Source organism: Antedon mediterranea, chromosome 4, assembly GCF_964355755.1.
Source record: "Antedon mediterranea chromosome 4, ecAntMedi1.1, whole genome shotgun sequence".
NCBI lineage: Eukaryota > Metazoa > Echinodermata > Crinoidea > Comatulida > Antedonidae > Antedon > Antedon mediterranea.
This window is the reverse complement of record NC_092673.1, coordinates 32,794,519-32,820,690: the sequence shown is the minus strand read 5'-3', so window position 1 is coordinate 32,820,690 and position 26,172 is coordinate 32,794,519. Positions and strand designations below refer to the sequence as shown.

At 33.1% G+C, this 26,172-nt stretch overlaps 1 protein-coding gene across 1 annotated transcript; it reads left to right on the top strand.

Moving 5' to 3' along the window:
• The first annotated feature begins 3,778 nt into the window (after positions 1-3,778).
• On the top strand, positions 3,779-8,350 carry LOC140047810 (interferon-induced very large GTPase 1-like). The gene has a single exon (XM_072092844.1). The coding sequence runs from the start codon at positions 3,779-3,781 to the stop codon at positions 8,348-8,350; it is 4,572 nt and encodes a 1,523-aa protein (XP_071948945.1).
• The last annotated feature ends 17,822 nt before the right edge of the window (positions 8,351-26,172 follow it).

The following is a 26,172-nucleotide window of genomic DNA, read 5'->3' as shown; positions in this document are numbered from 1 at the left end:
TAATATCAATAATATTTCTACAGCTCTACCACATTTTGCCAATTAAAGATACTGCAGATGTGTAAGAAATAAAAAACTAAACTTATTACTAAACTAACTGGATTTTATTTTAAACTGTTATATTGTATTTAAAACATATCAGTGTACTTACCCCAGTAGTCAATTTGGTAGCATTTGTTGGTTCATGGTACAACACAACTTATATAATTTTTGGTCAAATCCACTGATTCGTATTTGTTTAATGCTGAAGAATGTTGTAGTTGACGAAACAATTCCGTAACTTGATTGATATGGTTATGGACCACTCCTTTAGGTTGAGATATGATTGTACAGTAATCTTTTATTTTATTCAGTCTATACGTACGTTGTCATACGTACGCCAGCGCCACATGGCATTTTATGCAAATTACCGATCAGCATACCATAAACAATGATTACATAATCTTTAACTTTAATCTCTAAGTTTTCGATATATAGGAACCTGTATTTCACCCCCTAATTTGCATATTTCATGTAAATTTTACTAATAATTTGCATACTTTCAAGGCGAGTGATACAGGTGTAGTTTAGAGATTTACTAAACAGTGCTATGTTGGCTACTAGAAACCTGTATCATTTGAGTCATTTGAGGGCAGAGCAAATTCTCTAAAGATTTTTCAGTTTCATTATATATATGCAATATTGAGAAATGAAGTCGAGGGTCAAATGTCGTACTTCCAGTAATTTGTTTTTGTAAAATGTTTCATTAGAGCAAATAGAAATATGTACATTCTGAATACGGCTGTGAAAAAAATCAACTCTCTAGAATTAGTGGTTTTCAAGATATGGGACAACTGTATTTGCATATTTCATTTTAATTGTAGGCCTACTACTAATTTGCATGTTTTCGAGGTGTATGACAAAAGTGTATCTGAATCATTTGAGTCCAAAACAAAGTCTCTACATAGTCGAATTGTGTATGTAAACATTGATGAATAGGGTCGAGGGTCAAATATTGTACTTCCGATCATTTTTTCGTAGAATATGTAATTAGAGCAAATATAAATATATATTTTTATACGTAGTTTTAATAATTGGATGGGTTAGCTTTACACTGTAATCCAATGTAATCTACTATGCGCGTGCGTGTTCTCATGTGTAGTAATTGAACCAGGCTGTCAAGCTGGAATTTCTAGTAAACTAAAAATAACAGAAAACAAAGATGATTTAGTTACAGTAGTTATGTAAATGAGTACGTACATGAAATGCACAGTTATGCTTTTTTAAGTTTTCACATTTAGAGTTCCATGTTTCCACAAAATAAATGTTGTTTTCTGCACCCAAAGGTGGTATATTAGGTTGTTTGTACAAAGTGACATGGGTCATATATATATATTTAAAATTGCGTTCACAAACCCTGACACATGCCATTCCATTATTTGTGCTCTTTAGAAAATCCTGACATTTCAAGGCACCTCTGAATCCAAATACAGTAATAATAAACACACTTATAGGCTACACTGAAATTAAATAAAAACAGTACATAACACGATAATATGCTCCAACAGACAGGAATGTATCCTATTAAAGTATCCTATTATTGGTATTATCCTTGTTCGTGAACGAGTGTAGCATATTGTTTGAAGGTTTGCATGTGGCGAAATCAAATGTTGATATAAGCTAAAGTTTTCAAAGCATAGTGATCGAAACGTCGAGAAACTCAACAGATCTTTTCAGAACTAATATTCGTGGTGTAGCGCAAACTTTATATCAACAACGAGTGTATTCTTAATAAATTCTTACCATGCCGCAGCCTTAATGTTTTTTAAAAATACAAAAGACCTCCACAATGATACTGTAAGCCTACATTATTATGCAAAAATAACTATTTATTAGTTAAGCCTTAGGCTAGCTTCTACACCTAAAAATACATATTTTTCCAAATTTAAGAAAAATGGTAGGCCTATGTTTGAAATATTGTTCTATTATACTACCTACAAACTTTTTATTATCAATTGCTAAGTACATTTATTTTTTTATTTAAGTAAAAATGCCATTGATCGTACACTCATCCTCTCATAGAACTTAGATATATAGGCAAGATATATATCGGTCTGTAATAACGCTAAGCTTAGATCGAAAGTCATGTATTAAAGCCGATTTTCCACTAGGCGAATTTGTTCACGCGAATCGAAAGCATCATGCTATGCGTATACGTATTCAAGTTTCTGTCTGTCATACTCTCTTCTGCGACGAATTGTAGTTTCTTTAATTTTTCGCTTCAGAGAAATTTACTAGTTCGAATTGTTTCTCAATTAGAGCTCAGGAAATAAGCTATGACGCTTTCATGAGTATTCATGCGAATCGAAAAGCTCATCAATCGCGCGAAGAACATGAACATCGCAACTATTCACTCGTGTAGTGGAAAGAGAGTAACGCGATTTTTTCTCTTCTAAACGTTGGATTCGCGCAAACAGATTCGCCTTCTAGTGCAAAATCGGCTTTAAGCTTTATGAAACCTTCAGAACATTTAGAAAAAACACCCCATATAGCGTTCGGCAATTCAGGGGCGGGCGGTAGGGTAAACAAGCAATTTTTTGTTTGGCCGGTAATATAATCATTTTAATAATGATCATCAGCTACACCTCCGACGTCCATCATCTTATGTACATAATTGGAATATTATGACAAAAAAGAAAGGAAAATTGAACAGATATTGGTAAAACTGTATTTAGAATTTAAAAAAAAGCTATCCTACGATGCCAAAAAGTAAAGTATTTGAGAAAATTAAAAGTTGACCTTTTGACCTTTATTGGTCACGTGACTTGTTTTAATGGTAAATAACTATGTAACTATGCATGTTTTGATATGGATGCGGGTATGGGTGTAATGGATAAAATGATCAGTATTATAACATTCCCTCTCCGATGATACCATGGATGACAAAGTTTATTGTGGAATGTCGGTCATTTTGAAATTCAAAATGGCGGCTGAAGGGGTGGTCAAAAAAATTGCACCTAACTTATTTTATTCAGCAACTCAAGAATAACAAAGTAAGCCAATAAAATCTATTTTGACACAAATATCGAACTGGAGTTATCCTCACATATCTGACCGTACTACTTGTGCCAACTCTTTTGTTTTTAATTATTTATTCATCTCGATCGAAATTACTTTACATTAAAACATGTTTAAAACTTTTAATTTTTGTCTGATTCTAGCTTAGCTCAAGTGACATTCCGTTGCAAGGTACCACCCAGTGACGTTTGGTAGACTCGTGGTGCTCGGATACTGCACTCTTCGTTAATTCACAACACAGTACTCACATTGTTGCCTTTTTTATATGCATGCACTTTTCCAAAAACAAGATCTGTCACAATAGTTGCAGTGAGTCGAGATTGTGCTGATTTGTGACTTTTTAGGAGTTGTACTGATAGACAGTGGGATGTGTGGCAATGCCAAGATCTTTAATTTAATCGGAACGAGTACGACACAGTATTTACTGAATAGTAAGTAAGTTAAAATGTGGATAGGCTTATTTTCTGTGTTTTTTTGTGTGTGTGTTGAAGGTAGATCACGAAATGGATTTTCATCACTTTGGTTTATTTACAGTTCTTTAGATAAGATGGCAGATACATCCAACATACATCAAGTGGTTGAACGTCTAGGACTAACAAAATATCATCCCAGAGGACTAACTCGTGAAGACGTATTTGTAATTTCCAAACATGAGATTTTACCAGCAGACCTCAATGATGATCCAAGTAAAATTCCATGGTACATTTTGCAAAATATTATGATGTGTAACTACGAAGGAAGATCTTTTGATTTGGAAGAACCGACGAAAGAAGAGGAAGAAGATCAATTATTTTCATTTTCTTCTGTTGTACAAGACCAAAAAACAAATGATAATGATAACAGTCAAATAAGTCCATTAGATGCACTAACAGCACTTTTTTTGTGTTGTGACAATTTTTTAAGACAAATTTTTATTGAAAAATTGTCGCTGTGCCAGTTAGCTATTCCGTTGCTGATTCCGGTCACGGACGTACGGGACAAAGAGTGGGAACTGATTGTGTGGGGAATGAGCACAATCACAAAGAAATGGAAAACAAGTTCAGGTTTATCTTGTGAAAAATCAATGGTAGAAGAAGATTTACCGATTTTGTCTGCTTTGCGATTAGGAAGACCTAACATTTCCAAATCTAAAATTGTCAACTGTGTCATTAATGAGCAGAAACATGACATTTTCTTTAATTCTGGGTGCAAAGGTGGTAATTTAAAACGAAAGCTAACAAATGGTTTATTAGAAATGACGTGGTACCTTCCTACACAGAAACACACTTTTTCAGATGCACTAACTTTCATAAATTTGAGAGGTAATGCATCTAAGCTTAAAGATCAGACACAATTCTTATCCGCTATCTCGGTGGTTACTGTGGTATTTGTGTCATTTGCTGATGCTGATTTTAACCAAGATGACGTCTCGTTGCTTGAATCGTTGTACAAGCAAAAAGGTGACGTGATTTTTATCTTAGATGGTTCTCCTGGACCGAAGTTACAAGAAGTGTTTGTTAAAATGGAAGGCAAAAAAGATAAGGCAAAGAAACAAATACAATTTTCAATGTCATCAAATAAGAACGAGCTGAAAATAAGCACCGAGATTTGGAAATTGCTTGAATCTAAATTTCAGGAAGGTAAACGGAGAAATGCAAACAACAAGAGAATCCAGACGTGCATTGAAAAGGCACAAGAAATGAATTTCCACGTTGACGAATTGGTACAAGATTGTTCCAAAATGAAAAGTAGTGCCGACGCATTGCTTTCCCGTATAAATAATGTAGAAAGCGGAAAACAAAAAGAGCTACCCGTGCAAATGGTAACAAAACGACTTGGAGAAAAGAAAAAAGAAAAGTATCGGCTACTAAAAAAAGGAAATATGCAAATTGAAAACTATGTTGATAGACTACAACAAGAGATACTAGACCTACGTCACACACAGTTAAGAAAACACAGAGATGGCCATTACACATATGACTTGTTTAGAGGCTCATTCTCAAACACACTTATAAACAGAAAATATTACTTTGGGTTTGTTAAGATAATGACCGATCGGTATAGCATTGAAAAGTTACAGCCAATACGTACAGAGTACATCGAGAAATGGAATGCCCTATGTAACCTAAGAAAAAACAAACCAGGCACATCGAAGGCATCATTAACATCAAGACAAACTGAACTTGATGAACTTGAAGAGAAACTGTCACGTGAATCACTAGGATTAGAACATTTCAATAGAGAAATTGTACAAATTTATGAAATGTCATCAGCTTTGAAATTGTCAACTGGTGAATTTAATAATTCACACTTACCAGAAGTTGCTGCTGAAATGTTGCTACATGGATATCCCATTGAGCTGATGGACGGTGATGCGGTTTACGTGCCTCTCACCTGGATTAAAGCTGTATTCAATTCTCTTAAATGTCAAATTGGCAATAAAAAGATGTTTGTGTTGTCTGTACTAGGCATTCAAAGCAGCGGAAAATCAACCATGTTAAATGCCATGTTTGGTTTACAATTTGCCGTTAGTGCCGGAAGATGTACTAAAGGTATTTTCGCCCAGCTAGTATCATTAGATACAGAATTACAAAAAGAAACAAACTGTGACCTTATTCTGGTGGTTGACACTGAGGGTTTGCGATCTCCAGAATTCGACAGTGATCAACAGAACAACAGTCATGACAATGAACTAGCCACACTCGTGATTGGTTTGGGCGATCTTACCATAATAAATATTATGGGAGAAAACCCAACAGACATGCAGGACACACTTCAGATTGCTGTGCATGCTTTTATGAAAATGGAAAATGTTAATATCAATCCAAGCTGCTTATTTGTACACCAAAACATCACTGATGTGACAGCAGATGATAAGACCACCACACAAAAAAGAAGTATGCTAGAAAAGTTAGATAAAATGACAACAATTGCAGCTAAAGCAGAGCATTGCAGTGACAGATATGAATCGTTTTCTGACGTCATTCATTTTCAAGAAAATGAACATATAATGTACATTTCCACTCTTTGGCAAGGAGAACCACCGATGGCGCCCCCTAATCCTGGTTACAGCCAAGGCATTCTTAAAGTGAAGAAACAAGTATTGGAATTGATGAAGAAGTCCAAACCTAATCATATAGATGAATTCACAATATTGCTGACTGATCTTTGGAATGCCATAATATGTGAAAATTTTGTATTCAGCTTCAAAAATTCTCTGGAAATCCAAGCTTTTATTGCTTTGAATGTAGAATTTGTGAAACATGCCCGTACATTCAGAATATGCACACTAGAGCACAGCGATGGAATTCAAACCGAATGCAAAAAACTAACAGCTGAAAAGATGAAAGAAGACGGTAAGAACATCATTGACACTTACTTGAAGAAATTAGAGGCAGACATTGACTTTTTTCAGACAAGTATGGCAACTTACTTTCAAGAAGAAATAAAAGCGTGTCAATGGAAAGGCAAGATAGAAATACAACTCCAAGATCTTTGTAGGGAAAGTGAAAGGGAACTGAATGAAGTGTTTAAATCTACTCAAAAAAGAATAATTGGAAGAGCGGACATTGACGCAAATATTAAGAAGCAGGAACAAGTCATCTATCAAAAAGCTAAAGAGTTGGCCGACAAACATCGAAATGAACACCTCTCTGATGAAGATCTTGAACAGGAATTCGCTACACACTGGAATACGTGGGTTTCTGTCATACCAAGTAGTGATGATTACGTAAATATAAAAGAGTCTTTTCAAGAAATCACTGGCGAGTATTTCTTAGAAAACGACGCAAAGGAAGTTGCTAAGGTATTAAAGAACACTTTTTCTGATACTAACGTGCAAGAAACGGATTTGTTGTTAGGCCAAAGCGAATCAGATTTTATTAGACGGGCTGTTGAATTTCTTGGAAACATTACTGGTGGTTCCGTGAGCAAAAAAGCATATGTGAATCAGGCTAATTATTTTAAACAACGCATAATAGAGAATCTTACAAGAGAGATCGCAATCCATGCACAGGAAGGAAAGCAATACACTAAACAATTCGGACATAAACTTCTTAGCTCCTTATCATGCGAACTCAAAATGATAAAACTAGGTGAGAAAGTTTCCATTAGCCAACAAGGACAGATTAGACTAGCCGTGTGCATTTACAAGGTTGAACTAATACCAAGGTTAGAAAGAATTCAGGAACAATACAAGCGCGAAAATGAGCCTAGACTATACATGGAGTCTAAAAGAAAAGATTTGTGGCAAATGTTCAAAGAAGAATGTAAAGATCTACACATAATTGTTAAGGTGGCATTGACTATATCCCGAGAGCTTAAAAGTGCTATTGAAACATCTCTTCCGAAAAAATGCGAACTTGGAATAATCGACTATCTAAGACACTGTTCGGGTAAAGGGTTTTCCAGCAAGATGTCTCTTCATGCATGGATGCTGATTGAAATAGCAGAGAAAGGCAATTTTCAATCTTTTGTGCCATATTTGTCTAATCCAATACAGTGCATCAGAACGTTCACCTCTGAAAAAATAGAGAGAATGTGTTTACACAATAATGAAACCGGTACGTCTGTACTACAAAAAATACATAGTGATAAAGTTCATGAAACAGTAAGTGGATTAAAACAAGCTATCTTTACTTTAAAATCGGAATGTGCTATGACAATGAAACCATGGTGGTCAACTTTACTCGAACGCATAAATAAAGGTTTATGCGTCAAACCAAACATTAGGTTTTTTGAGGAGGAAAGAGATCTGGATTTGAAAGAACTTTGCGATGAATTATTAACTGAACTAGAGAAAACTGAAGAAGCCATAGTTAAAGAGTATGATAGTAGCATTTTCAATGAAATAAACACAACCTGTTGTGACTTATTTACAGCTGATCTACTAGCTTGCCAGGAGGTGTGTCCATTTTGTTTTGCATTATGTGAACTTAATGGTATCCATGATCATCATCGTACAGATTGTCACAGACCGAAAGGAGTTGCAGGATATAGATGGGAGGAATCTAAAAAACTGAACTCAGACATATGCACAACTGCAGTATTGTCTGATTATCGCTTTAGAAACAAACATACGAACAAGGAATGGATTAATTACAGAAATTATAGGACTGTGAATGAACGCTATGCATCATGGAAAATTGAACCACTTCCAGGCGAGTCAGAGATGTTCTGGAAATGGTTTATGGCAAAATACAATACTCAACTTGCTAATTACTACGATTGTAAATTGGCTGATATACCAGACGGATGGAAAGATATTACAATGAAAGAAGCGACGGAAGATATGAAAAAAGTGTACGACATTTAATTAGCAAAAACAAAATAAAATAATAAGATCGATTGATAAACGCCGACTGTTCCTATCATGAATGTATTTGTCGGTGATAAGTACAGACGGGCAATTGACCTAAACTAAATCAAGGGGTCAAATATAGTATTTTTACCCCAACAATTTTAAAGATTTCTCTTTTCAACATAGTCTTACAGTTCTATTCGTTCAACAATACCAACAAGCAAACCCAAAACAGCTTTTTCGATAGGCTAATCTGGAACATTTTAATGCAAAATGTATGTCCACACGACTGTCCGTTAACGAGTTCCGCATTTTTTAATAACATTTTTTCTGAACATATAATGTTATTTCTGTGGTTACGATTTGCTTGAGGCATTTGTCATCGATCGAAGAAGACGTCTTGTTAGAAAATGCTCCCATTTAGAAAACTTTGGATGATCTGTTTGGCACCAATTCCTTCGACATATTCTGTAAATGACTTTTTAGGCGCTATTTCAATGACGGAGTAACGTTAATAAGGTATAGATGAATAACTAACGCAAATCAAAACACCGTCAAATCTGTAGGACCAGACAATCAACGGTTCCCACACAAAACACGCATCTCTATTTTTTTTTATTGCTTTGCGCGATACATGGGAGTGTCATTTTTTAGCCAAAGAATACTGTAGTGGCCGCTCTGTATCATATATTATTATTATATTATATATATTAGCCTTTTGTGGAGATTCGGCTCGCGTGGCCTTGTGAACTTGAAACTTATGTGCAATAGTCGGGTTTGATATGTATTCTGTGCATATGAAAAACGTTTAAACTCGCTATTGACTGAGTATTCGAAAGATGTTGATTAAGAAAGAAAAATCTAATTCTATTAGTAAACCCAATATGACCATTTCTCCACAATAATAATTGCTTTTACCAACAACAAATTAATAAACAAAGACATTTGTTTCACGTAGTAATAATCAGGTCATAATACATTATTTGAACAAAATGTATACACGTATAAATAGGCCTAAGCATTTTTTTGCAATTATATTTTGAATAATCGCATTTCATTATAACATTGCTTTACTTTTAATATTTCAAATTTGTTGTTCTTTTTGTGACATACTTTAATATTTAACATATTATAAAATTCTGCTTTAAGTATAATATATTTCTTGTTAGTAATGATGAATCATTACTTCAGTAAGTCTAATGTTGCAAGTATACAGCTTTACTATTTTGTTTTAATCTTTCATTTATTTTAATTAAATATTTTAGCATATAGTACTTTAAAAAAATTATTATTACTATTTTTTTCACACTGTTTTAATGTGAAAATAAGTCATTTACAAGCAATGTGTTAAACTTTATTCGATTTGAAAGAAATAAATGTTGATTTGTTGAAAACAATAATTCTTTTTAAATCTAATAAACTAGAAAACACAATTTCGTTAAGTTTTAGTTCATAATTTGCTTTCTAGTTTAGTTTTAGATTTAAGTTTGAGACTAATATTTGTACGTTTTAGTTAAGCTTTTCTGGTTTATTCCCGAATACAACATTTTAAAAATTCAATACAATTCTAATCTTGCATTATGTATAGGCCTACAGTTTTACTTTTGTTTTTTTAGTTATATAAAATGGGAAACATTTTGAATTCAAGGGTATACATTTTTAAAATAATATTTAAATAATCTTTGATTTAGTAGCTTTAAGTTTGTGTACTCAACAATTTGCTTTTTAGTTTAATTTTCACTCTGTTTTTTTAAATTAACAATTATATGGCTTATTATTAATTATAAGGTTTTAGTTAAGCTGTTCTTGTTTATTCTAGAAAATATAATTATATAACAATCCCAATACTAGTCTATTATTACTAATGGTATCATGTAAATAATTTTGACCTGATTACAATTTGATCTCTTGGGACCACCATTATGAGATTCCTGTGTATTATATGCTGTACTGGGCCTCAGTGTCAGGAGGCAGTACATTATACTTGTGTGTATATTTTTAAAATATAATAATCATTATTGCGTTCCTTGTAATAAAATTACTTTAGTCCATAGATAAATATCATTTAAAAATACCGTTGCTTGTATTGCTTTAAAAACAATGTTGACCATTAATTAACACTAGATGTTCCACCGAAAAAGTTCAGTTGAAATAAAATGAAAGAAACTGAAAATAAAGAAATGGAACACATGTTTTAAAAGAATTCTCAAATTATATATCAGTAATTGGTATTAATATTATTTTTTTCTTCTGATTTTAATAATTAATTTAATAATAATAATAATAGTTTTAGTCGAATCAATATGTTACTTTTGCTGTTTAATAACATAAATACTCATTTGTCATATAAATTATTATAATTCAAATTATTTGGTGATTTTGTTTGCACAATAAAATGCGCTTTTAGAATACCGTTCTGTGTGTGTGTTCTTTATTGATTGTTGTTACATTAGTAGTCGCGTGCAACGCGACTCTACATCTCAATATGTCGGTCGGTCGGTAAACACTAACTTGAGCACGCAACTGCAGCCATGTATATGGCCTTGTTATAAAGAAGTGGCCAGTCAGTCGAAAAATAGATACAGATTCAATGTATTGTCATAAACAACGCGATGAAAGTAAAGCATTAGAAAGAATGAAGCGTATATTCAAGAAGAACTTGTTACCGATACCAACCCAGTTGAGATTGGTGGTAAAGGATGTAACGTGTGTTGGCGGAAGCAAAGAGATTTCGGATCACTTAATTATTATCTCTTCATTCCCAACACATTTCAAATGTAATTGCAATATTATATACTTATGAATCATAAGAACATTTTTTAGCTTGAGGTTGGCCAGAAAGTTGTGTTTTTAGAGAGTCCGGATTTCGAAGAGTTGACTGTGATTACACGGTTTATTTTTTTCGTTAGTAACCGACGCTGTGTTTTTGTATTTTAGTAAATAGTCACAGAATACGAAAGTAAAATCAGAGATAATTTGTCTGACCTGGGAACATTTTTATAGTTATAGTAGTATAATAGTTATAATAACTGATTTACTGCTTTTTAATCAATCACTGAATTTCAATTTAAAAACCTGTTTGCTCTTATCATTATATTCATTCCTTTCATGAATATTACGTGATCAGTATAAACATCATAAGTAGGCCTACTTTCCAGCATGCATTGTCCCAATAAGATTTATCCGCCTCTATAAATTTACAAGATGACGTTTCATTGTATCTATATATAAATTTACGTAAGGGCAAAATTCGGTAAATCGCACCTTACTTTTAGAATTTTTACTCGATGGTATATAAAGTTGGTTCGTACTTTCGGTACTGATTTTAACCACCTGATGTAACCCTGTTTACTAATTAAATTATGTTAGATAATTAGTTATTGACGATTAAAACGAATTTAGGTTCAACGATTAGCCCCAAATAGGGGTGTTTTCCGATCGTGGTATACACTGTCTAATGGATGTCCATCTTGAAAAATACCCGCCACAAAAATGCGAGGAGGCTTCGCATTTTCCTATCTCCTCCTACGATAATTGTTTTTAATAGCTGAAAACCCGTTGAACAGCTCGAGTACAGTATCATAATGTTGAAGACAGGCCGATTTTCTTAAAAAAATACTATTTTGATAGATTTAATATACGTTTATACAAATGTATTGATTTGCAATGAATGGAACATTCCAATCTCTGTGTCGTTCCACAAGTGTCTATTCCCTCAGGCGTCGTAAAGGAAATTACTCTATACTCATAACAGAAATTGGATCCATTTTTTTTTCAATCTGTGCTGCAGAGGTTGGATATAAATTTTTTAGACGGATAATGGTTTCAGTCGCCGTATAGTATGTACAAATCTTTATTATTGCAGTTAAACCACCCATATCATCACCCTTCCCTCTCACTGGCATGAGTAGCGTTGTAAAGACATAGTAGTACGGGGCGCCGTATGGGACATTGCTAATTTTGTCGAAATATTACAATTTTGTCTACACATAATTAATTTTGTCAATACAAAATTCATTTTGTTCAACACAAAATTCATTTTGTGTTGACAAAATTTATTCTGTGTGGACAAAATTAATTTTGTCTTGACAAACTTCATTTTGTCTCGACAAAATTAATTCTGTGTGGACAAAATTAATTCTGTGTAGACAAAATTAATTCTGTGTGGACAAAATTCATTTTGTGGCGACAAAATGTATTCTGTATAGACAAAAATTATTCTGTGTAGACAAAATTCATTCTGTGTAGACAAAATTCATTCTGTGTAGACAAAATTCATTTCAGTCTAATATGGAACTTGAATACTTTGCGTCGAGTATAAGTACAGTTTATACTGATGTATAACACGTAGCCCTATATGCCTACCAATTTTGGTAATAAATATTAAAGAGGGTTGAAGATTTATATCGATACCGATAATATTGATTAAGAAAATGACAACACTATTTACGATAACATCTGATAAGTTGAGTAGTAATGAAATGATTTTAGTTAATACATTTATTTTAATATAATAGTTAGTATAGGCCTATTTATTCTCATGGGAATTGCGTCGTCTATAGGCCTACCAAGTTTATTTGATAGGAATACTAAATTGCTAATAGGCCTAACTCAAGGGAACAAAACTATGAAATATCTCTTAAGACATATATTAATTGTCTCTAATTGGAATAATAGAGATATCTTTATTGAAAAGATATCTTGGTTATAAACAGGGATATATCTCTATTGGAACCTAAGATAAACTAACTACATCTATTAAAAACTAAGATATTTTAGTTGCCTAAATAAATGACACTTTGGTACGCCATAGATTATGATATTGCAAATTGTCGTTAAAAAGTTAAATTTAATTTTACTCTCGGTTGCATATTATTATATATTTACACCCTCGAAAGATATAATTCAACTTTGACCAAATAGTTATAATGGGTGTTCACACAACTGACATATGGCGCCTCTCAAGTATCCATTCCCATGGCAGTGTATATAATCTTTCCACCTTCTCCATGATTGATTTTATTTATTATACATTGCTAATTGCAAATAATTGTTTATAGGTTTACATTGTTCTTTGTACTTTTAATGTACGTATTCAGTCTTTGGCTGGCTTGATAAGATTGATGTTAAATAAAAATGCATTTCCACTAATAAAATATGGAATTGTATCGAGAGAGTATCGTAATTTCGGGCAGAATGGTTTTCGGTCTGGAAAGGTCATTATTACACTGTCTGGGGTGTTGATATTTATACATCGAATGTTTTATGGGCAATCAGTCCTGTAACCTAGCCAACGTAGGCTACCTGGCCTACTTACTACTGTAGGTTAAAGGTTATTAGGTTTCGCAGGGTGGATGACTGTTATATAAAACTAACGTGAGCAATCTTTTGTAGTCAGTTCTTTAACAACACGTTCACTGCCACGGCGTATTTATACGTCAAAAATTGCGTGTCGCTACTTGCCAAGACGTAATACTACGTCAAAATCGTAGCACTTTTGTATTGTATGTAGAATCGCTGGCAGTGGTGATTGGAACAGGAATTATCGCATGGCAGTTTATGAATGATGTACGTAAACGATAATCTAAAAATAAATGTCATATGTTTGTTTGTGTTTATTCCCTCATGCATTGAATATGGTTGATACGATGGCGCCCTCACACTCAATATAATCATCTCAAACATGTCATAAATTGCGCTAATAGTAAATAAAAATAATAAAGGATGAAATGATTCAGTGTGGTTTACTGTTTTTATCTCTCGATGATAGGTTTGACCGATTTTAGCGCGGAAAATCCCCGACGTATATTTACGTTCCTGGCAAAGTCAATAAAATTGTTGGACCATTGCCAGTGACGTATTTATACGTCTCAACGGTTTTTCCCGCCATCGTATTTTGAATGACATCATGATAGTCTGTGACCAGATGTTACACTTTCAAACTGTAATTTAATATGTAAACGGGACTTGGCACTGGGACAGAAATTACGGAAAATGCCTTGGCAGTCAATGTGTTAAATGTTTTTTTTTCAAATAACGGACAGCTTTCAGCATCATTATTTCTGCAATGACTATTATTATCTTAAAGATTGTCCCCTGAAAAAATGTTTTTTTTAATCTTTTTGTTGAATATGTTATTTTAATGTCACATAATAGTTATTCACTTTCACAAAAAATTAGGTCTGAAAAAAAATTATTTACCTGAAAAAAATGTAATTTAAAGCAAAAAATGGTCAAATTGTCTGGAAGCCAATGAGTTTTTGGGTAATTTAACTGTTTATTTTGTCTTTTTATAGGTGAAATCATTTTTCCCCGTTCTTTTTTCTTATGGAAGTGAACAACTTCATTAAAACTGCATAATGGCCTATTCAAAGTCCGATTTTAAAAATCTTTATTTTTCATGATTTTGGGAGACAATACATCTTTAATTTTAAAATAAAGTATATACATTTTATAAGAATAATAAATAATATTTTAAACGACAAAATTTTAAATAGCCCCATTACTACAATTTTACAGGGCTCTATAAAAACCATTTTCCGATTTTTTAATATAGAATACATTATAATAATAATTATTACTGACGACGTAGATATTAAATTGTCAAAGTATGAATACTGATCATATCTGATATTTTCAGGGGTCCCTGATATTATAAAATAGATTAATATGATAGCAATAGAGACGGAGGCATGCTCAGCCATAATAACTGAACCAATAACAAATGTCAAAGATTCGCGCGCTGTCATCATTTATAGCTTCACCCTGTCTTGCCCTTTTCAAGTTTAAACTCCGCCTTCTAATTTAAATGTTAAAACCGAGCCTACTCAAGCGTGGGACAAAATGTTTTAAAAAACGTTTTGTCCCACGCTTGAGTAGGCTAGGCTAACAAAATTCATTTTGTCGCGACAAAATGAATTTTTTTCTACACAGAATGAATTTTGTCTACACAGAATAAATTTTGTCTACACAGAATAAATTTTGTCTACACAGAATACATTTTGTCGCCACAAAATGAATTTTGTCTACACAGAATTTTCGTTACAGAATGAATTTTGTCGCCACAAAATGATTTTTGTTGTTACAGAATGAATTTTGTCTACACAAAATTAATTTTGTCAACACAGAATTAATTTTGTCTACACAGAATGACTTTTGTTTACACAGAATTAATTTTGGCGAGACAAAATGAATTTTGTCCACACAGAATACATTTTGTCAACACAAAATGAATTTTGTCAATACAAAATGAATTTTGTGTTGGCAAAATGAATTTTGTATTGACAAAATTAATTATGTGTAGACAAAATTGTAATATTTTGACAAAATTAGCAATGTCCCAAACGGCGCCCCGTATTGTAGAGCTTGATATGCCTACGGTGCATCATAAACGCAAAACAACTTTGGTGGGTAGGGTAGGAACCAACTTAAGTATGACTTGGCTCTAAGAAACAATTGAAAACCATTAGGCCTACTAATTCAGTTGAGTTAGATAATTTAATATTTATTGACGATTAAATCGACTTTATGATTTTCCCCGAATAGAGGTGGTTTTCACAAATTGTTTTACATTATATAAACATACACGTCGTAGTGATGTATCGTTACATGTACTGCTATTTCAATCTACTAGGACAGTGATACTGATAGTTTCAACAAAGTATTACATCGCAATGTTTTACTGTGTTTAGTGGTATATTATTTTTAAAACATGAAAACAATTAATATTTTGTTACTAAATGGATAAAGAATATATTTAAAAATTGTTCCTCTTTGCACCCATCCTCTTCCCCATCCCTCAACCCTAATGTTACATTATTATTTCAAAACACAAATTAAGTTTGTTTAAATTTGACTTAAACAATTGGTCTCATTTTTTGACAAGTTTCTCTTTCGGAAGTAATTCCCAGGGTGCTAATTTTTGTTGAGTACATAAATCAGTGTCTATGTATTCGTTCCTGTGTAAACGACATGTATTATTGTACGTACATTTGAAATCGTCAGTTTTTTAACACTGAAATTATTATGTATTCGATAACCATCTGTGGGCACGACCTAGATGGTACGCGAGCGAAGCGAGCGTACCATCTAGTGTTATAAAGTAAAGTAAATGCGTTTGATATAATACAATTATATTATAATATAATGTATTTTATTAATAATATAATATTAAATGTTCATAATATAATGCTAAAACCAAATAATATAATACAAAAAGTCAATAATTTGTTACATTTTTCACATAATATATTAGAAATAGATATAATATAATGCTAAAACCAAGTAATATAATGCAAAACATATAATTTATTACAATACAATATATAATATAATAAAAAAATGATATAATAATATAATATTTTGAATACTTCAGACAGCTGAGGCTTGCCATATATTTAGGTTGCTCAGCTTTAAAGTTCTTTTTATATATGTAAACTTTAAAAAGTATACACAACAATTTCTTTGTAAAATTACAGTTACGGTATGTTTTAGTACGATCGGACACACACTAAAAGGACAACGATTTGCAGCGAAGCAAAAACGACCCGGGACAGTAATTGCCTCACTCATCGGTGATTTGACAACGTTTCTATATTTTACTGCACAATACAGTTAATAATACAAAACACGATAATTCAATTGAGTATGTTTGCTGAAGCAATCCAGCATACATACAATACACCTTCTGGTGATGCTTTTTTTACTGAATTATTTCTGTGTTACTAATAGATAAAGATTGATATAAATTTGTTTTCAGCGAATTTGTGGATGCTTTGTAATGATGTTGGTTGAGGTTGATTAACTATGGCAACAAAGATACGAGTAATCTTTCGTTGAAAACTCTTTCAATATGTTCAAAATCATATGTGTATAAAGTTGATAGGTTTTGTGTTATAGCTAATGTTTGCTTTTACTCTGGCTGATTAGAATCTGACCAACAAACATTTTGTCAACTTCTGCATGCTTTGTAACAATGCTGGTTGCTTTGTTTGATTTGTTCCAATGGGATAACGTTGCATTTCTGTGTTAGGTTTGATTTTTATTTATATTTTATTTGTTTTGTTTTGAGGAGCCTATTCACCACAAGCTTTGCTTTCTTTTAGGCTCCTCCACTTTATATTTATATATTTATAAAGTGAAATAAATGAAATGAAATGAAATTTAAATCCTTAGGTGTAGGTGTTGACATAATTATTATCATTACAACAATCATCCAAAAGTTTTTCTTGATAGAAGATCATCACGCAGGTCATTAACGTCCATAGACAGTAATTACAAATGTCACTGATTCAGCGAAAAAAAAGGCAAGCCAATCAAATTGCAGCAAATTTACATGTCATTCAAGCAGCCAATCAAATGAGAATATAGGTTTGCTAAAATATCAACACACATCGTCAAGTGAATTATTTTCTTTAACTATTTCATTTTGGGCAAAATTCATGAAATATAATCATATCATCATATAAATAACATAACATTTTACACAATAAATGTACACTATACATACTAACCTTATCCTTCTTTCTCGTCATTCTACGGTATTACGACTTTAAAATTGAGTTGTGGTTAACTGTATCTCATGGCGTATTCAATTCAACTCAACGTTAAATGTGATAGTCAAAGCTTTCAAACTCTACAATTGTCTAATCTTTTTTCTCTGGTTTTCTTCCCCTTCATTTCCACTCCCCTTTTTACTCTCCCTTTCGACCATTTAAAAGGAGTATAACACACCAAAACCCACTTAACCATAACATTGTTTTCTTCTTTAGCGTTCTCTTTATTATCATGTTCAATTTAGTGTCAGTGAAGTGTTATAATATAACATCCCGATGGTATTTTCTGAGTCGTCACTTTATTTCGTTGTTTCGTTTGTTGTTATTTTTTAAGTTGGATTGTGTTTTCATCTTTTTAAAGGTTTATCTGTCAATGTTATTGTTATTGTTGTCTTAACATCGTAAAACTTTAGTTAGTTAACTAGCTAGTAAAAACGTTGATTAGTATAACGTTGTAAAACAGATTGTCGCTGTTACAGTTAAATTGACATATATCATTACAAAAAACAGAATATCGAAGAACTTGTTATTTCAGCGTAGAAGTCATACTAAGATGTGATGTTGAAAAGAATACTGTAAATATAAAGTAATTTGCTTCGATTTGACTTAATTTCACTTTACAATTTAATGACATGTTAATGTCAAACTTGTTGGATTGCACAAAATTATAGGCATCGCTTAGGCGTCATACTTTCACCTAGAAGAAAGCCAATCGAAATTAATTGGATTGGAACTCAACCCCGAGAAGTGTAAAATCGTAGGTATTACTCTTAAGAAAGGTCTTATTATTTTTCCCGCTGCTGCTATAGCCAGCTACGTCCCATGAGGACTACTCATTCATAAGCTAAAGCAAGCAGCAGTTATAGTATCTAAGGCCGACAGTTTAGCGACTTTGTAAACCCTTCTTTTTTTCTTCTTCTTCTTCTTCTTCATACTCATCCAACAGCGAGTAACTCGCCAATTACAGGATGGAAAACCAAAAAGTTCTTAGGGTTTATGTTGAATCTAAACATAATTTGTCTGTTCATGTTAACGAACCCGTTAAAAGGTAAACCGTATGTTGGGACTCATGTGTAGAAACTGTAAAGATCTTCACCCCAAACCAACATTTCTCTTTATCAGACGTTAATTCGACCTTCTCTTGATTTCGGTTCTGTTAATTATAACAATTAGCTTGGTTCATGTCAATTGTATAGAAAGGTTCCATCATTGTTTTGTGCGTTTTGATCTCTCACGAAACTAAGCCAATCAATTCAGCTAAATGTTTACCTTGATCTTAAGATCCTTAATAATTCTGTACATATTAATTTTGATTGTAATTTTAAGAACCAAACCCACATTTCATTTTCCTTTTGGAAGGGTGAATGTCTGTCTAAATGGATTTTTTTGTAGATTGGGTAAGTGTTTTCGTCATGGTTATTTCTTTTAAGAAAGCACAGTTACTGAGGGAGATTAAAAGCACATTCTCAATAACAATTTGCGTCGTATAATCAGAACTATAGGACTGATAAAAAAAACTTTCGGTAACTTCTTGATGCTTTGTAATGATGTTTGTTGATTATACTTTGGTTGAGTTATCATTAATTTTTGGTGAACAAAAAATATTAAAGTCTGTATAAAGTTGGTAGATTTTGAATATTATATCAACCCGTGATGAACGTTTTCTTCGATTGCAAAACTGATACGAATTCGTATGTTTTGCAACAATGCTGGTTGCTTTGTTTGATTTGTTCCAAATGTTATAACGTTGAATTTCTGTGTTAATGTTTGCTTATTAGCCGTGGGTGTAGGTGTAGCGTCTGATTACACCCAGATTGGGTGTAATTACAAGAAATCCACCCAAAAGTTTTTCTCGGAGAATTACACAAGTTATAACTTGTTAATTGCAGTGTCATGTTAACAGACAGTAATCTCTAATGTCAATGATTCTAGCGAAAAAAAGCCAAGCCAATCAGATTGCAGCAAATAATTACACGTCATTCAATCAGCCAATCAAATGAGAATGTGTTTGCTAGCATCAGCACCCATTATTAAGTTAATTATAATGTCTTTAACTGTTTCATGTTGGAAGCACGTGAATAAGCATTCATGTGATAATAAAACAATCGTTTAAACCCAGAATGAGTTTGTTTTATTTTAAAAAAGCCAACATAACAGTTCAGACAAAATGTATAACACTTATGGACATGCACCAACCACCACAAAATATACTACGGTGTTACGACTTAACAACAGTAGAGATACCGTAAATTCTTCTCCTGCACTTAATGTACTATGTTGAGTTGTGGTGAACTGTATACTCACATGTCATATTAAAATCAACTTCAAAGGTGATTGACAAAGCCTTCAAATCCAGCAGTTGTTTACGATTTTTTTTCGCTGGTTTTTTTCACTTTTTTTCCACTCTTCATTTTAAACTTTTAAAAGGATTATAATTCACCCCCTCCCCTTCTTCCCCTCAGCATTATTTTCTTCTATAGCGTTCTATTTATCGTCATGTTCAAATTAGTTTCAGTGACTTTTCTTAAATAAAGTGGTGAAAGCCATCCCGTTGATTTGTTTTAGTCGTCACACATCACGTTTCGTTTGGAATTATTTTGTCAGGCACATTTGTTTTTTTTTAAGGTTTAGTTTTAATGTTGTCTGCATTATTGTCGTCGTCATTGTTGTCGTAAGATCGAAATATATATTTACAAGCATAGAGAAATTATTTATTTATTTAATCTCTATGTCTTCTCACTATACTTAATGCTTCATACTAACACAATAAACCAAGAAATTACACAAAGAACGTGATTATAATTCACAATTTATTTTTAAAACCAAATAACCAATAGCTAGTATACGATTATTGTTTATGATCATATATTTTAAAATATATATAAGCCTATCTTAGGCCTACAAAATTTTGAATAAAAGAATTATATGAATTCGTCTTGGCCGTCTTTGGAATGTTTTGTAATGATGTTGGTTGATTAGAAGAAAACAGACTATCGGCGACCGAAAACTCAGCAAATATATCTGTATAAAGTTGATATGTATTGAAATTATATTGCGTGTATGTTTTACTCTGGCTGATTAGAACCTGAACACAAACACACTAACAAACTTGTGTCAACTTCTGCAGACGTTGTAACAATGCTGGTTGCGTTGTTTGATTTGTTCAAAATATGTGATAATTTCTGTGTTAATGTATGGTTGTCGCTGATTACACACCGATTGACATATGTATTATTATCATCATTACGAAAATCCCCCAAAAGTTGTATTAGATAGAAGATCATTACACAGATCATACTTAGGTTATTGCAGTGTAAAGTTAGCAGACAGTAAAGTTTATAGATATGTAAGAGGATAGAAGAGGCACCAATCAAAGTTTAGCAAATATACACATCATTCAAACAGCCAATCAAATGAGACTAGGTTTAAGAAATAAGTATGTCTCGTCAGGAGAATTCTTTATTGTACCGAATTATTTAGGTTTGGACAAAACAAGCATTCATGCGATAATGTAAACACATATAGTTTTGATTTTAATTCATAGCGAGCAAATCTAGCATAATTATGTTAACTAGCATCATTTTGATCCACCTAGCATTAATTCTAGAAATAATTTTCGAAAATCTAGCATAATCTGGCATAAATCCATTTGCCAAGCATATTTCCCTTATTTTCTATGGTTTCTTTGGTGGAGATTAGGCATAATTTTGTCTAGCATCGTCTGGCCTAATTTTTATCTGCCGCCTAGTTTTTCATCGCTGGTCACCCTGTTTTAACCCAACATACATACAATTTCACACAAATGTACACTCTCGTCGTCATAATTAACATCGTAACACTTTAAATCCGTGACTTTGTATTTATCTATTAAGATATAAATGTATAGTAATTTATACATTTCAGTATCTTCATCGTTTTTTTGGTCTCTTCACTACTTACTGCTTCATACTAACACAATAAACCAATAAAGCACACACAGAACGTGATTCTAATTCTAAAAGCATTATTTATTTTTCAAACCAAACAAATTTACTTAGTTTATACAATTATTGACTATTTAATTGGCTTTTACCACTAATTTGAACCTATATGCCCAGCAGTACACGCAGTAATATTAACACATCTCCTAAACTACCTACAGTATTTTCGATTAATTAATCATACATACATACATGCAAATTTGAATATAGTAATATACTGGCTGCTATGATGATACACCAGAGGCGGAGTAAAACAGTGATCTCTAGTCTAGGTTTTAGACGTACGGCAATTCGGCTTAATTATTAATAAAAAAAGAAAACCATTTTGGCATAAATGGCGTGCCATAACTATACTATATTTAAAAAAAAAACTCCCGCTGATGGCGCTACGTAAAATAACAAACAATAACTAGAGACCTGTGGCAAGATCAACTATAAGCGATCTCACGAGGAAACAGTAATACAATGTAATATAATTATTGTTCATAAATTCTTCAATAAACTGGCAAAGCTTAACTAATTGCAAACATTTCTCAAAAATAGTTAAAAATTGTTACTTATTTTTTTCAAAGTCATTAAAATTAACATTTCTAAACAGAGAATTAAACGTATATAGGTCTACTACAAACTTGTAAACATTACACAAACACTACTAAATTAACACATTAAATGACAAGAATAATTATTATACAATAATAATAGGTAATCTAGAATATGTAGGTATAAATTAACAATAAGAGTACAATATCATAATGAAATGCAACTAGACCTATATTAGCCTTTACAAAAATAGTAGGCCTAATTACGAAATTTATAAGAAAAAACAACGAAATGAAATCAAATTATGTTAATCAAAGGTAACAACAAAATTGAAAACTATTTTGTTAATTCACCACGGCAAGTTAACTAATGCTAATGATATACGAATTGATACAATAAATGTGAATGGATAATTGCGAGTGGATACAACGTACGAGTATAGATAATAGTAATATACGAGGGATACAACGTACGAGTGTGGATAATAGTAATATACGAGGGATACAACGTACGAGTATAGATAATAGTAATATACGAGGAATACAACGTACGAGTATAGATAATAGTAATATACGAGGGATACAACGTACGAGTGTGGATAATAGTAATATACGAGGGATACAACGTACGAGTATAGATAATAGTAATATACGAGGGATACAACGTACGAGTGTGGATAATAGTAATATACGAGGGATACAACGTACGAGTGTGGATAATAGTAATATACGAGGGATACAACGTACGAGTGTGGATAATAGTAATATACGAGGGATACAACGTACGAGTGTGGATAATAGTAATATACGAGGGATACAACGTACGAGTGTGGATAATAGTAATATACGAGGGATACAACGTACGAGTGTGGATAATAGTAATATACGAGGGATACAACGTACGAGTGTGGATAATAGTAATATACGAGGGATATAACGTACGAGTATAGATAATAGTAATATACGAGGGATACAACGTACGAGTGTGGATAATAGTAATATACGAGGGATACAACGTACGAGTGTGGATAATAGTAATATACGAGGGATACAACGTACGAGTATAGATAATAGTAATATACGAGGGATACAACGTACGAGTGTGGATAATAGTAATATACGAGGGATACAACGTACGAGTATAGATAATAGTAATATACGAGGGATACAACGTACGAGTGTGGATAATAGTAATATACGAGGGATACAACGTACGAGTATAGATAATAGTAATATACGAGGGATACAACGTACGAGTATAGATAATAGTAATATACGAGGGATACAACGTACGAGTGTGGATAATAGTAATATACGAGGGATACAACGTACGAGTATAGATAATAGTAATATACGAGGGATACAACGTACGAGTATAGATAATAGTAATATACGAGGGATACAACGTACGAGTGTGGATAATAGTAATATACGAGGAATACAACGTACGAGTATAGATAATAGTAATATACGAGGAATACAACGTACGAGTATAGATAATAGTAATATACGAGGGATACAACGTACGAGTGTGGATAATAGTAATATACGAGGAATACAACGTACGAGTATAGATAATAGTAATATACGAGGAATACAACGTACGAGTGTGGATAATAGTAATATACGAGGGATACAACGTACGAGTGTGGATAATAGTAATATACGAGGAATACAACGTACGAGTGTGGATAATAGTAATATACGAGGGATACAACGTACGAGTGTGGATAATAGTAATATACGAGGAATACAACGTACGAGTGTGGATAATAGTAATATACGAGGGATACAACGTACGAGTGTGGATAATAGTAATATACGAGGGATACAACGTACGAGTGTGGATAATAGTAATATACGAGGAATACAACGTACGAGTGTGGATAATAGTAATATACGAGGAATACAACGTACGAGTGTGGATAATAGTAATATACGAGGGATACAACGTACGAGTGTGGATAATAGTAATATACGAGGGATACAACGTACGAGTGTGGATAATAGTAATATACGAGGAATACAACGTACGAGTGTGGATAATAGTAATATACGAGGGATACAACGTACGAGTGTGGATAATAGTAATATACGAGGAATACAACGTACGAGTGTGGATAATAGTAATATACGAGTGGATACAACGTACGAGTGTGGATAATAGTAATATACGAGGAATACAACGTACGAGTGTGGATAATAGGTAAGCTTGGTTCCCACTAGAACGTAACGCAAGGACGTAAATGCAACGCAAGCGTTTTAACCAATGACAAGCGAAGTCATACCAGTTAGCAATCACAAGCCAATAAGCCATCGCTTGTGATTGGTCAATTCACTTGCGTTGCGTTACGTCCTTGCGTTGCGTCGCTAGTGGGAACCAAGCTTAAATTGCGTTTACGTCCTTGCGTTACGTTCTAGTGGGAACCAAGCTTTATATACGAAGGATACAACGTACGAGTGTGGATAATAGTAATATACGAGTGGATACAACGTACGAGTATGGATAATAGTAATATACGAGGGATACAACGTACGAGTGTAGATAATAGTAATATACGAGGGATACAACGTACGAGTGTGGATAATAGTAATATACGAGGGATACAACGTACGAGTGTGGATAATAGTAATATACGAGGGATACAACGTACGAGTATAGATAATAGTAATATACGAGGGATACAACGTACGAGTGTGGATAATAGTAATATACGAGGGATACAACGTACGAGTGTGGATAATAGTAATATACGAGGGATACAACGTACGAGTATAGATAATAGTAATATACGAGGAATACAACGTACGAGTGTGGATAATAGGTAAGCTTGGTTCCCACTAGAACGTAACGCAAGGACGTAAATGCAACGCAAGCGTTTTAACCAATGACAAGCGAAGTCATACCAGTTAGCAATCACAAGCCAATAAGCCATCGCTTGTGATTGGTCAATTCACTTGCGTTGCGTTACGTCCTTGCGTTGCGTCGCTAGTGGGAACCAAGCTTAAATTGCGTTTACGTCCTTGCGTTACGTTCTAGTGGGAACCAAGCTTTATATACGAAGGATACAACGTACGAGTGTGGATAATAGTAATATACGAGTGGATACAACGTACGAGTATGGATAATAGTAATATACGAGGGATACAACGTACGAGTGTAGATAATAGTAATATACGAGGGATACAACGTACGAGTGTGGATAATAGTAATATACGAGGGATACAACGTACGAGTGTGGATAATAGTAATATACGAGGGATACAACGTACGAGTATAGATAATAGTAATATACGAGGGATACAACGTACGAGTGTGGATAATAGTAATATACGAGGGATACAACGTACGAGTGTGGATAATAGTAATATACGAGGGATACAACGTACGAGTGTGGATAATAGTAATATACGAGGGATACAACGTACGACGAGTGTGTATAATAGTAATATACGAGTGGATACAACGTACGAGTATAGATAATAGTAATATACGAGGGATACAACGTACGAGTGTGGATAATAGTAATATACGAGGGATACAACGTACGAGTGTGGATAATAGTAATATACGAGGGATACAACGTACGAGTGTGGATAATAGTAATATAAGAGGGATACAACGTACGAATGTGGATAATAGTAATATACGAGGGATACAACGTACGAGTGTGGATAATAGTAATATACGAGGGATACAACGTACGAGTGTGGATAATAGTAATATACGAGTGGATACAACGTACGAGTGTGGATAATAGTAA

What these genes read in the sequence shown, in the direction of transcription:
- LOC140047810 (XM_072092844.1), top strand. Translation starts at nt 3,779, where the DNA reads ATGTGTAACTACGAAGGAAGATCTTTTGATTTGGAAGAACCGACGAAA.